Below are 13234 nucleotides of genomic sequence, written 5' to 3' on the forward strand. Positions count from 1 at the left end.
ACCAGAGACTCCAGTGTGCTCCTTCTGGCCCTGAACCTGAGTATGTCCGCTTGGAGATGTGCATAGTATTCCATGGAGATTTTCCCTTTCTTCTGTTGATTAGAGCTACTTACGTAATTCTAGTTTCTTTCCTAGTTTTTTTTTTTTCTTTCCTATAGTTTTTTTCTTCCCTAGTTTGTTTTTTTTCTCCTAGATTATGATAATCTTTTCTTCCCTTCCCCATTGGTTGCTGAGATGTTCTTTATTTTATTCTAATCTTTGCTCAGAAGGTATCCTGCCCTCACTGAACTATTCCCTTACAATTAACAAGTTCTTCTGAATGATGATGGATAAAAGTGGAGATAAAAGAGTTGTAAGTTGCAAGGTACATGATACCTTGTGATTTTATGTGGGTTCCTGGTGATTCAGGGGGAAAGAAGAGTAGGAGTAGATGAGCATTTCTTGATTCTTTTATCCCTCGTGTTTGAAAATAGTGAAAGGGACAGGAGGACCATTAAAGAACACCTTATCCAGCAACACACATTTTTAAAGCATGGCTTAGTGGATAAGTCTGCTAAGTTTTATTCTAGAATGTATATAGCACTTAAGAACGAAAATACCACTTTTTACTGCAGTTCATGTTTTACTGTGCCATCACCGTTTCTTTTCTCCCCTGTTCTCAGCTCAGAGCTTATTGTCTCTAAACAGAGTTGGGAAGAAGGTCAGGAACTGGGTAGAGAGGTGGTGTTGGGATGGGCCGAGGAATTGGCCCTAAGAAGGCGGGAAAGTGAACAGCGTCAGGTTGTTGCCACACCTGTAATGACAACACCAAGATGTTGACATCAGCATGGCTGCCTTTAGTGTCTCATCCTGGTGTGTGATACAACTTTGACTTAGGTGACCATAAACATTTACTCTTCAAAAAGATTCCTAAGTGCAACAAATATATATTCCTCCTCTTGAAAACTTTTGGGGAATGTTAAGTAGTTCCATTAGATAACAGGGAAATGACAGAAAAGAAGTGTAGTTTGAAGCTGTTTAGTACAGGACTTTGGATGTCCCAGTGGCTAGAAGAATTTGGAGTGCTCTCGAATATGTTTGAGTGAGGTAATGTTATAATCAGAGCTATATTTTAGAAAGGTGAATCTGGCAACATGTGAATGAAAAGAAAATTGAAGGTTTAGAAATTAGGCTAGTGACAAAGTCCAAACAAAGTCAAGAATACTTGAACTGTTGATGGTAGCAGTGGAAAAGGAAAGATGAGCAGGTGGTAGGAGACAGTATAAAAGAGTAGCTAGCAAAACTTGGAAGCAACCGAGATGTCCTTCCAGAGGTGAATCAGTAGGGAACAGTGATACATCCAGACAGTGGAGTGTCAGCCCTGAAAAGAGATGAGCGGTCAGTCAGTGGTTGTCCGTGCTTACAGAGAAAGGTGTCATGAATAGGCGGAGCACAGCTTTTTAGGGAAGTGAATACACTCTGTGTGATATTGTAATAATGGATAACCATCATTATCGTTTGGCAAAACAAAAGCCATAGAATGTGCAGCACCAATAGTGAATTCTAATATAATCTATAGACTTTGGGTCATAATGATGTGTCAGTGTAGTTTCATCAATTGTAAACAAATGTACTATTCTGCTGAGAGATGTTAATAGTGAAACAGGCTATATTGGAGTGGGATGGGGGGGCTGCATATGGTGTATGGCAACTCTGTACTTTCCACTCAGTTTTGCTATGGAATAAAACTCTTAAAAATAAATTTTATTAATTTTTCAAAAAGGGAAGTGAACAGGTATATGAGAACATGATAGGGAGTTTAAAAAGGGGTAATAAAAGGATTTCTAAGCAAATTGAGAATGTTTTAGAAATAAGCATGAATTTCGTGGTGACCCTGTAAGCAGAGTTTTATAGAACATTTGACAGGCTAAAACACAGAAGAGGGCCGTCTCCTTGGTTGTAACTAAGAAGAATTTGGTAATGGTCAAGTGAATTAAGGCTTTTAGGGTCTTTCTTAATATCTTGTCCACATTTCATTTTTTCTTGCATATTATACACTGCTGCTGCTGCTAAGTCGCTTCAGTCGTGTCCGACTCTGTGCGACCCCAGAGATGACAGCCCCCCAGGCTCCCCCGTCCCTGGGATTCTCCAGGCAAGAACACTGGAGTGGGTTGCCATTTCCTTCTCCAATGCATGAAAGTGAAAAGTCAAAAGTGAAGTCGCTCAGTCGTGTCCGACTCTTAGTGACCTCATGGACTGCAGCCTACCAGGCTCCTCCGTCCATGGCATTTTCCAGGCAAGAGTACTGGAGTGGGGTGCCATTGCCTTCTCCTATTATACACTAGAAGGAAGATAATATAAGTTTAAAAAGTATTTCCTTTAAAAAAGATAAATTGGTGAATGGGATGAGTTTGATGACAGTGTTATTGTCATTTGAGCCTAGCAGATGTCCTTGTTTTAACAAAAGGAGCATTCCAATCATACTTTCACAAGTATAATATTTTCTTTAAGATGAGTCCATAGATTTTCTTTTTTAAATCGAAGTATAGTTGATTTACAATGTTATGTTCACAGCAAAGTGATTCAGTTTTACATACATATACTTTCTTTTTTATATATTTTTTTCTGTTATGGTTTATCACCAGGTGTTGAATATAGTTCCCTATAGTATACAGTAGAACCTTGTTGTCTGTATATTCTGTATATAGTAGTTAGAATCTGCTAACCTGACTCTCAGTCTGTCCCTCCTCCTTGGCTACCCACAAGTCTGTTCTCTATACCTGTGAGTCCACTTCTGCTTCATAGATAAATTATTTTGTGTCATATTTCAGATTTCACATATAAGTGATATCATATGGTAGTTGTCTTTCTCTTTTTGACTTACTTCACTTATACGATCATTTCTAGTTCCATCCATGTTGCTGCCAGTGGCGGCATTTCATTCTTTTTTATGGCTGAGTTGTACTCTATTGTATGTATATACATCACATCATCTTTGTGCATTCATCTGTTGATGGACTTTTGGGTTGTTTCCTCGTCTTGGCTATTGTGAATAGTGCTGTTAGGAATGTAACGGTGCATGTATCTTTTTGAGTTATAGTTTTATCTGGATACATGCCCAGGAGTGGGATTGCTGGATCATATGGCAGTTCTATTTTTAGTTTTCTGAGGAACCTCATACTGTTTTCCATAGTGGCTGCACCAACTTACATTCCCAGCAACAGTGTGGGAGGGTTCCCTTTTCTCCACACCTCTTCAGCGTTATTGTTTGCAGACTTTAATGATGGCCATTCTGACTGATGTGGAGTGGTAGCTCACTGTAGTTTGGATACGCATTTCTCTGATAATTAGCGGTGTTGAGTGATGTTTCCTGTGCTTGTTGGCCGTAGGTATGTCTTCTTGGGAGAGATGTCTATTTAGTTCTTCCACCTGTTTTTTGAATGGGTCGTTTGTTTTTTGTTGTTGAGTTATATGAGCTGTTTGTGTATTTTAGAGATTAAGCCCTTCTGTGTTGCATCGTTGCAAATATTTTCTCCCATTCCACAGGTGGTTTTTCCGTTTTATTGCGGCTTCCTTTGTTGTGCAAAAGCATGGAAGTTTGACTTGGTCTGATGTGTTTACTTTGCTTTTATTTCTGTGCCACAAAAACAGTGTTTAATGTATAGGATGAGTTTAGATCAGCTTATTGGCAGAAAGCAAGAGGAGCAACAAAAATCTCCACAGCAGATAACCAGTAGCTGTAATAATGGAGTGATTATGTGATAGCCTTAGTCACTGAGTCATGTCTGACTCTTTGGGACCTATGGACTGTAGCCCACCAGACTCCTTTGTCCATAGGACTTTCCAGGCAAGAATACTGGAGTGGAGTACTTTTCCTCCAGGGAATCTTCCCAACCAAGGATTGATCCTGCATTGCAGGTGGATTCTTCACCTGCTGAGCCATTGGGGGATTATGTGATAAGCTCTGTTTTATAGTACTATTAACTATAATGCTACTGAGTCCTCATCACAACCCTGAAAGTGAAAGTGAAGTCTCTCAGTCGTGTCTGACTCTTTGCGACCCCGTGGACTGTAGCCCACCAGGCTCCTCCGTCCATGGGATTCTCCAGGTAAGAATACTGGAGTGGGTTGCCATTTCCTTCTCCAGGGGATCTTCCGGACCCAGGGATCAAACCCAGGTCTCCCACATTGCAGGCAGACGCTTTAACGTCTGAGCCACCAGTCCTCACCACAACCCTGAAGTAGGTCCTATTATCATGCCTACTTCACAGATAAGGAAACCAAGACAGTTAAGTTTTTCAAGGTTAAAGGAAAGGAGCAATTCAAACTACAGCAGTCCATATTCCAGAATCCATGGGTTTAACCACTGCACCGTGCTTCTTAAGCTCAGCTACACATTAGGATCATCTACGGAGATTGTTAAACCAAAGGGAGTCTTAGCCACATGGTTGTTCATTTCCTCTCTAGGTACACACTGATGGTAGAGGAGGAGGTGGCATGTTCCAAAGGTATTGAATCCCAAACAGCACCTAAGGACTCAAACATCTAGGTGCTGCTGCAGGCCTGCACGCATGTCTGGTTGTTTCCAGTGGCCCGTAGAGAGGCCCTTCATCACTCCAACCCCCACACACCTTCCTCTGGGGCCAACTAGGAGTGGCCAATTAAGAATTAGACTGGAGGCCAGAGGTGTTTCACTCCTGAGGGCTGTGGATTCCTCAAGGGCAATAAGATAGTACTTCAGGCTAAATTAACTCACCAGTTATTTTAAAAACCCCAGTCAAAATGTCAGTCACATACTTAATAACAAAGGATTACTCGGATGAGTTCATATATATATGAGGTGCTTACAGCAGTGCCTGGCACAGTAGTAAGTGCTGTGTTAGCGCTGGCCATTATAATGATTACTAAATTTCAGATTAGAGCATGGTGCCTGTATTCATGCTGCCGTAAAAGAGCTGTGTCAGCTCGCTTTAGCTCTGTTAGGGGGCATAGTGGTGATCAGAGAAAGTCACTGTGCTCTTTATCAAGAAGACTTTGATCATAGTCAAAGGAGGTTTCTTTCAGAGGCTCACCCTGATTCAGTGGGGGTGAGATAAAAAAGAAGGGAAGACTTAAGGATGACACTAAGTCTTGAGCCTGAGAAACTCTTACAATTAAAGACATTGGATTAAGTACAGATTTTTAAATCTAGAAGGAATCTTAAAGGAATGGATAGAAGGTTTTTAAACAACATAGTTGTTTTTTGTTTATGTTGTTTTGAAAAATTGTAACACATTAAGTTATAGTTTATGCGCGATAAAATTTATCCATTTTAAGTGAATAATTCAGTTATTTTTAAGTAGATGCACAGTTCTGCAACCACCACTGCAATCCCAAACTTCAGAACATTTTCATCACTCTATAAAGATCCCTTGTGCCCATCTTTAGTCGTTCCTTATTATCACCCCCAACTCGCTCTGATGGTTTTTAAAGATCATTATTTCATTTTTCTTTTGCAGGATGGCATAGTAAATCCAACAGTAAGAAAAGATTTGAAAACTGTTCCGAAATTCTACTGTTGTCCAATTGAAGGATGCCCTAGAGGCCCTGACAGACCATTTTCTCAATTTTCTCTCGTAAAACAGGTATTTTACTTGTCTTAACTATATACTTCTCTAGGGATGAAATGCAGATGTCATAAACCCAATGTATTGTAATTACTTGCCAATCATACAAGAGAATTGAGCAGAAAGCTGCTTATAAGGACAGACACCCAAGTCTCTCACTTGGGGAAAAATGAGTGGGTGTGAGCAAAGGCTGGCTGGTTCTCGGGGGGAAGATGTCCAGAGTGGATTTGAAGAGAAGACCAGGTCAGCAAAGTATGATAAATTGGGTGTGCTTCCAGATCTCTGGTGTGAATCTTTCCAGGTCAGAGGAGCAGAGGCATAGGGAGATGTTCTCCCAGGGAGGAAGAAACTGTAGGAAAAGAATTTCAGAAGCAGCTCCTCTAGAGAGGAGCGAGGGACCCAGTCAGTGGGGAAGGTGGTGATTCTGGACTGGAAGACTCTGAAACACTTCCCTGAGGGTTTGCTGGAGGGGGTCCTGAGAACAGCACTCCAAGACTTGTTCTGCTTGCAGCACTTATTTGTAAATCAGAAGTAGGGGTGGATACTATGGATTGTTTCCAAAACAGTCTCAACTTTTCACAAAGATGAGGCATATGTTAAAGGGCAGCTGGCCTGCTTTTACATTCTTTTGATTTGCACTGCTATATTTTGTCATGTAAAATCATTGTTATTTTATGTTGATGACTTTTGAAAGGTTTTGAGCAGTTGCAGATTTTCACTTCGGTCCTTTTGTGTTCTTCCTAGCACTTTATGAAAATGCATGCTGAAAAGAAGCATAAATGTAGTAAGTGCAGCAATTCGTATGGCACCGAGTGGGACTTGAAAAGACATGCAGAGGATTGTGGCAAGACCTTCCAGTGCACGTGTGGGTGTCCCTATGCCAGCCGGACTGCGTTACAGTCCCACATCTACCGAACTGGCCATGAGATCCCTGCAGAACACAGGTAAAGGGCGGGGGGGGGGGTGGCCCAAAAGCCAGCAGCTGTGGGGAGAGCTTCAGGCGAAACTTCCTGGAGAGCTGTTAGGCTGAGGAGAGAGGAGGAATGGTAGAGAAAAGATGAGACATGAAGAAGGGACCTTTTGGAAATGGCAGCAGTACTAGTAAATAACCCACATCTACTTGACCCAGTTGTGCTCCTTACGCATTCACCAACTCCTTTTAAAGGTCCCTTATTATTCCGAATTGAAAATTTACTGGGATTTCTTTTTTTTTTTTAAGATTTCTGTATTTATTTGTGGCTGATCTGGGTCTTGATGGCTGCGTGGGCTTCCTCCAGTTGCAGTGCGCGGGGGCTGCCCTTGTGTGCGATGCCAGGGCTTCTCACTGGAGGCTTCCCTTGCTGCGGCGCACAGGCTGCAGTAGTTACGGCGCAGGCATTCAGTAGTTGCGGTGCACGGCTTGGTTGGTCTGCCAGAGGCAGGATCTACTCGGACCAGGGATCAAATCTGTGTCACTTGCATTGAAGGTGGATTCTTGACCACTGGACTACCAGGGCAGTGCCTATTGAGTTTTCAGTTCTTCCAGAACTTTCATCGTTTTCTATTAGAGGGATACTGGATTGTTGAAGAGTTGTTTAAATCATGAAATCGCTTCATTTGAAAGGTCAAATTTATATTTGGATTAATAGCTCCCTATTTTAGACATGATAATCACTGCATTGTATAATATGTTAGCTTCCTGATGCTTGCTGATCTAAGCTGAGTTCTAGTGCTTAGAGCTTTACCCAAAGGTGTGCTTCCTCCTTTCCTGTTGGCATGTTTCTGAACTTCTGTGTAATGGGCCAGGTTACAAACGGGATTTCTTTTCACCGGGCTGAATCTGACCCCTGCTGTAGATGTGAGACATAGAGCTTATAAGTGAAGATACAGTGCCAGGGTTGATGAAGAAAGCCGCAGTTTAAAATCACTTTTCTCTTTTTCACTCTGTCGTCGTTTTCAGGGATCCACCTAGTAAGAAAAGGAAAATGGAAGGCTGCCTGCACAGCCAGAAGCTGTCCAGGAAGACCGTTGAATCGCTGAGCAAGCAGCCGATTCCACGGCCAGACGCTCCACAACTAGAGACTTCAGAAATAAAGCTGGTGGCTTCCTTTGAAGACTCTTGCAGCTCTAATGCCAAACAACAGACTCTTCCAGCAGCTCCAAGGTACCCTCAGAAGTTGCTTTTACCAAAGCCCAAAGTGGCTTTGGTTAAACTCCCCGTCATGCAGTTTTCTCCTGTGCCTGTCTTTGTGCCTACAGCCGACTCCTCGGCCCAGCCTGTGGTGTTGGGTGTCGACCATCAGGGCTCTGCCCCCGGTGCCGTGCACTTACTGCCCTTGTCCATTGGAACCCTGATCCTCAGCCTGGATTCGGAAGCCTGCTCTCTCAAGGAGAGCCTCCCTCTTTCAGAAGTTGTAAATCCTGTTGCTGTTGAGCCAATTAGCACAGGTATTCAAGTGAACTTGGGTAAAAGTCCATTTAGCCCGTTACAAGAACTCGGGAACACATGTCAGAAGAACAGCATTTCTTCCATCAATGTGCAGACAGACCTGTCCTACACCACACCGCAGTTCATGCCGACTGCACAGTGGGCCAGCCCTGACTCCTCTGTGTCATCCTGTTCGCAAACTGATTTGACATTTGGTTCCCAGGTTTCCCTTCCCATTAGTGTTCAAACTCAGACTTTTTTGCCCAGTTCTAAGGTAACCTCATCCATCGCTGCTCAAACTGATGCATTTATAGATGCCAGTTTCCAGCCAGGTGGGATCTCCAGAGAAACTCAGACCAGCGGAATGCAAAGTCCAGCAGATGACCGAGTACAGATGGACCAAGCTGTAATGTGTGGAGACATTTTTGAAAGTGTCCATTCATCATATGGTGTGTCCACAGACAATATTATAAGCAGCAGCTTAGTAGCAGAGTCTGTAACTCATGACTTGTTACCTCAGAACCACGCTAAAACTTTAACTCAAGATATTGAGAAATCCACACCAATAATAAACTTCAGTGCACCAAACAGTATGCTTTCGTCACAGAACATGACAGATAATCAGACCCAAACCATGGATTTACTAAGTGATCTAGAAAACATCTTGTCAAGTAACCTACCTGGTCAGACGCTGGACAATCGTAGTCTTTTGTCTGACACAAATACTGGACCTGACACCCAGCTCCCATCTGGCCCAACCCAGAATCCTGCGATTGATTTTGATATCGAAGAGTTCTTTTCAGCCTCAAATATACAGACACAAACCGAGGAGAGTGAACTTAGCACCATGACCACTGAGCCAGTCTTGGAGTCACTGGACATAGAAACCCAAACTGACTTCTTCCTTGCAGACCCTTCTGCCCAGGCCTACAGTTGTAGGGGGAATTCGAGCTTCTTAGGCCTTGAGATGTTTGACACGCAGACACAGACAGACCTGAACTTCTTTTTAGACAGTAGCCCTCGTCTGCCACTGGGAAGTATCCTGAAACACTCCAGCTTTTCCATGAGTACTGATTCATCTGACACAGAGACCCAGACTGACGGAATCTCCACTGCTAAAAACCTGCCTGCCCTGGAAAGCAAAGTTCAGTTGAACAGTGCCGAAACACAGACCATGAACTCTGGCTTTGAAACTTTGGGGAGCTTATTCTTCACCAGCAATGAAACTCAGACAGCAATGGATGACTTTCTTCTGGCCGATCTGGCCTGGAACACGATGGAATCTCAGTTCAGCTCTGTTGAAACCCAAACGTGTGCAGAACTACACCCAGTCTCCAACTTCTGAAAGCGGAGTCCACATGGGGGATGGATTCACAGTTCCCTTCTGGATTTAGAAGATGAAGAACAGGGACAACAGTATTAACTCTATTGAATGTAGTTGACGATACAGTTACTTCGATTCTTTGAGGTTCTTTGCCTTTTTGTACTTGTAAACATGAAACTTGTGTAAAAATTTGTGAGTGTATTATAAAGTGTAAGATGTTGATCTGAACATGATTGTTTTTGTGTTGCCGACATTTGCCCTTTCAGTGTAGTCTTCCCTTTTTTAAAAAAAAATGTATTTCACACCTTTAAAACCCATCTTGCCATTTAGCTGAAGCCAAGCTCATCAGGACTTAGGGTGCAAACCTCAGATCTTCAAAACATGTTCATCAAAGCATGACTGACTTAAATTGCACCTAAAATACTCTTACCAGTGCTTGTTAAGAGAGTCCTATTCCCTGATAACGTGTAAAGAAGTCTGACGCTGCTCCGTCAGATTTAAACAGCAACAGCTTCGCCTGCTTTGACATCTTACTCTTCCCTAATTTGAAGACACAAAGGAAAACTACTGTTGTCTTTAGCTTCTGAGACAATTTGCTTATAGCCAATGCCATCCCTCTACGTGAACTGTTACTGGTAGGAACGTAAGTGTATAGTACTTTGCTCACAAGACATGTTGCTGTACAATTATTGCTTAAAGTAGTAGCAGCAAGCACTTAGTGTAAATAGTGATCCTTTCAGTCTAAGTGACAGTAAGTCACCCCAACTATGGAAACGCTGGGCTGTAGAATCACACCTGTTAGCTCGTCCTGGAGTGTGTCCTACAAGCCATCCCTCCTGCACCCTACCGAAGGCCAGGGTGGTGCTCCAGAGCTGCTCAAGGTGCACCCCACCCGCTGAGTCTGAGTTTTGTCGCTCTAAATGTTAAAAAAACAATAAAAATAGTAATGTAGGGAGAAAAGGGTATTCCCTGTTACATTTCAGTACTTTTCATAAGCTTGCTAGGGCAAGAGTGCAATCAACTACTAGAGTAAAGTGAGTCTTTTCATCCACCTCTCATTTTTTTCCTTGAATGAGGAAACACATTGGTCTATCAAGAATAGTGTTTGTGCCTTGAGGATAGCAAGTCTAGAATAGATCCGTCTAAAATACGGCATTCTGCATTATGTTGCTTTGTTTGTTTAGAGAGGGTAATACTGAACGGTCTTCAGAGAAAATGAGGTGAAGATCCAGCACTGCAAGAACATAATATGTTTTGAGATGGCTGAACAGTCAGGTACACTTGGAGGGTTTTTTGTATTTAGAAGATCCTGAGTTCTTGATTGTTGGCCAGCTTTCAGGCAAGTAAAAATGCAGTCTGTACATTTTTCTAAGTTTACCCAAAAAAATGCTCTTTTCCTTATGTGGCACATGCTTTATGCTGCTGAAGACTAAACCCTCAAAATATAACCTAAGGAAGGAACTAATAATTCATTAGAGAAAATCATTGGTGTTGCTACTGATTCCTATCCCATAGAAGAATTGGTGGTAATGGATAAATAACATGTCCTGGGCAGATGAACTCAACCTGGTAGATTAAAGTTTGCTTGGGTCACAGTTGCCTATGAATGTGGGTTTCAAAACAAACATAAAGCCTTAACTTAGTATTTCATTATGTTTCAGAATCATCACTGCCTTAACGTTTCAAACATCTATTTCAGTTCTCCTAGTAAGGAGAAGTGCATGTTTGTTTTGGCTTTTTGTAAATATATATGCAGTGATCTATGGCTTTAAAAAAAAAAAATCTGTGTGTCTGTGACAATGTTTGTTAATTCAGCCAACTGAATTATTTACAGAAAATTGAGCATGTAATAGTTCATGTACCAGTAAGAACTGTCCCCCACCCAAACCTTAGTTCCCTGAATTGTTCTAAGATTATTTGTAAAAGCTGAAAACTCAGTGATTAAAGAGAAGTGAGAATTCTACCTTTTGTGTGAATTCTTCAACGTACTCATAATGTGACTTTGTTGCCTTAACTCTTCACAAATTCATCCTCCTCTGAAAGTCACATGATGAAATGACTGTGCCTAGTTATTTCCATTACCTTTGTTCATGAAAATATGCTAACAGTTTTCCCAGTAGAAAAGAGAAAGACATTCCATTACCAAAGCTGCTATTTTGATGTAAAGTTTTTATTTTTATAAAAACTACCATAAGTTTTTGGAAAATTTTTTCAAAGGAAATTACCCATTTTTTTTTCATCCAAATGTCACCATTTCATAATGGGGTGTCTTTTATCTTTGTAAGTAATGTGGTTCTAGCTTAAGAGCAAATATGTGAGGGTAAAGCTATATGAGTAGTTCTTTGCTCAGTCACCAGCTGTAGGAAAGCCAAATCAGTGTGTTCGATTAGAGATAAAGGGAAATAAAAGAAGAAATTTTTTAGACTTACCTGAAAGATGCAAAGTTTGAAGCTACTTTTGATTGGAAGAAAACATTGTTTCAGTCTAGTTGTGAAGTTGAATTGTTTTAATAGTGGTAACTGACAGGGTGGTTTTTCATGTAATCCTTTATGATCTCAGTTTTAGAATGCTTATCTTAGTTCCAGTCCAAACTTAACCTAATACTGACACTGAAGAGCGCTTACTACTTGAATATTTATTTTTTTTTATGTATTTATTTTTTTGTGTGTAATAAAGTTTTATTAAAGTATAAAGGACATAGAGAAAGCTTCTGACATAGACATCAGAAGGGGGTAGAAAGAGTACCCCTACTTGAATATTTAAAGTAATGCTTCTCAGATTTGTCTTCAGAAGGCTCTTAAACAAAGACTGGGAGGAATGTGTAACTTAGAAGCATTTAGGAATGATTCCTTTGGTTCAGTTCAGTTCAGTCGCTCAGTCGTGTCCGACTCTTTGTGACCCCATGAAACGCAGCATGCCAGGCCTCCCTGTCCATCACCATCTCCCAGAGTCCACCCAAACCCATGTCCATTGAGTCGGTGATGCCTTTGGAGTCTCAAATATTGTTTTATATCTCATATATGTGTGTGTGCTTATCTTACATACATTAAAGTGTCACTGATTAGATCTGACACTAGGAAAGGACACAGTCTTTTGACTTACTGGTTACTCCCAACACCTAAAAGCCTTAAAACACATGAATGTTAATTAGTTTTTTCAGCAAGATGTAGGCTAATCTAATGTTCTTGATAGTCAAGAAGATAGTCCTTTAAATACCACTGTTTTGCAGTGCCTAAATCCAAAGTTTCTCACAGTTGTGTGAACTGTATTTACTAGACTACATATCCATCAACAGAGGCAGACTAAAGAGCAAATGGAAAGGACTCAGGTTGTTGGTGTCCTCAAATTAACACATTTGGGCTCTTTATTTTAAAACATGCATGTGTGGGGACTTGCCTGGTGATCCAGTGGTTAAGAATCCCCCTGACAATGCCATGGACACAGGTTTGATCCCTGGTCCAGGAAGATCACACATGCTGCACGGCTAAGCCCATGTGCCACAACTACTGAGCCTGTGCTCCACAGTAAGAGAAGCCACTGCAGTGAGAAGCCCACATGCGGTAAAGGAGACCCAGTGCTGCCAAAAAGAATAAGTAAGTAAATAATACATTTTTTAAAATAGGATAAAATATGCATGTTTGAAAGGAGCAAATGAGGGAATAAGAGTTGTCTATAATACACGGGAAGAGTGCCGGTATTCATTCAGTTCCTTCAACTTGAGGGGGAAACATGTAAATCTATATATTGCCTTACTAATTAATAAGCACATTTGTAACTTTGTTCTAAATCCACAAAATCAGAAATAGCAAAGATTGTCACATGAGAAACTCATTATCAAGGCCCTTCCATTAACTTTGTTCCTTCACCATCTAGCAAGTTAATATTACAGGACATAAAGACTACAAAGAAGAAACAACA

The 13234-nt window shown here is 41.3% G+C and overlaps 1 protein-coding gene across 4 annotated transcripts in view; it reads left to right on the plus strand.

Annotated features, from left to right (window-relative positions):
• The window catches only part of ATMIN (ATM interactor), a 16300-nt gene extending 5021 nt beyond the window's left edge, over positions 1-11279 (plus strand). For 3 of the 4 annotated variants that reach the window (XM_086349441.1, XM_086349442.1, XM_086349439.1), the window contains exons 2-4: positions 5478-5603; positions 6330-6529; positions 7525-11279. In XM_086349441.1, coding sequence (XP_086205567.1) covers positions 5478-5603; positions 6330-6529; positions 7525-9337 — 2139 coding nt within the window. In that variant the 3' untranslated portion in view covers positions 9338-11279. Of the gene's footprint in view, positions 1-135; positions 4089-5477; positions 5604-6329; positions 6530-7524 lie in introns of those variants that run through there. The other variant, XM_086349440.1, reaches the window with a different exon arrangement.
• Positions 11280-13234: the final 1955 nt, after the last annotated feature.

This window comes from Bos grunniens, chromosome 18 (genome assembly GCF_055505025.1).
Source record: "Bos grunniens cultivar Pamir isolate PY7600 chromosome 18, Bosgru_T2T1.0, whole genome shotgun sequence".
In the NCBI taxonomy this organism is placed as follows: domain Eukaryota; kingdom Metazoa; phylum Chordata; class Mammalia; order Artiodactyla; family Bovidae; genus Bos; species Bos grunniens.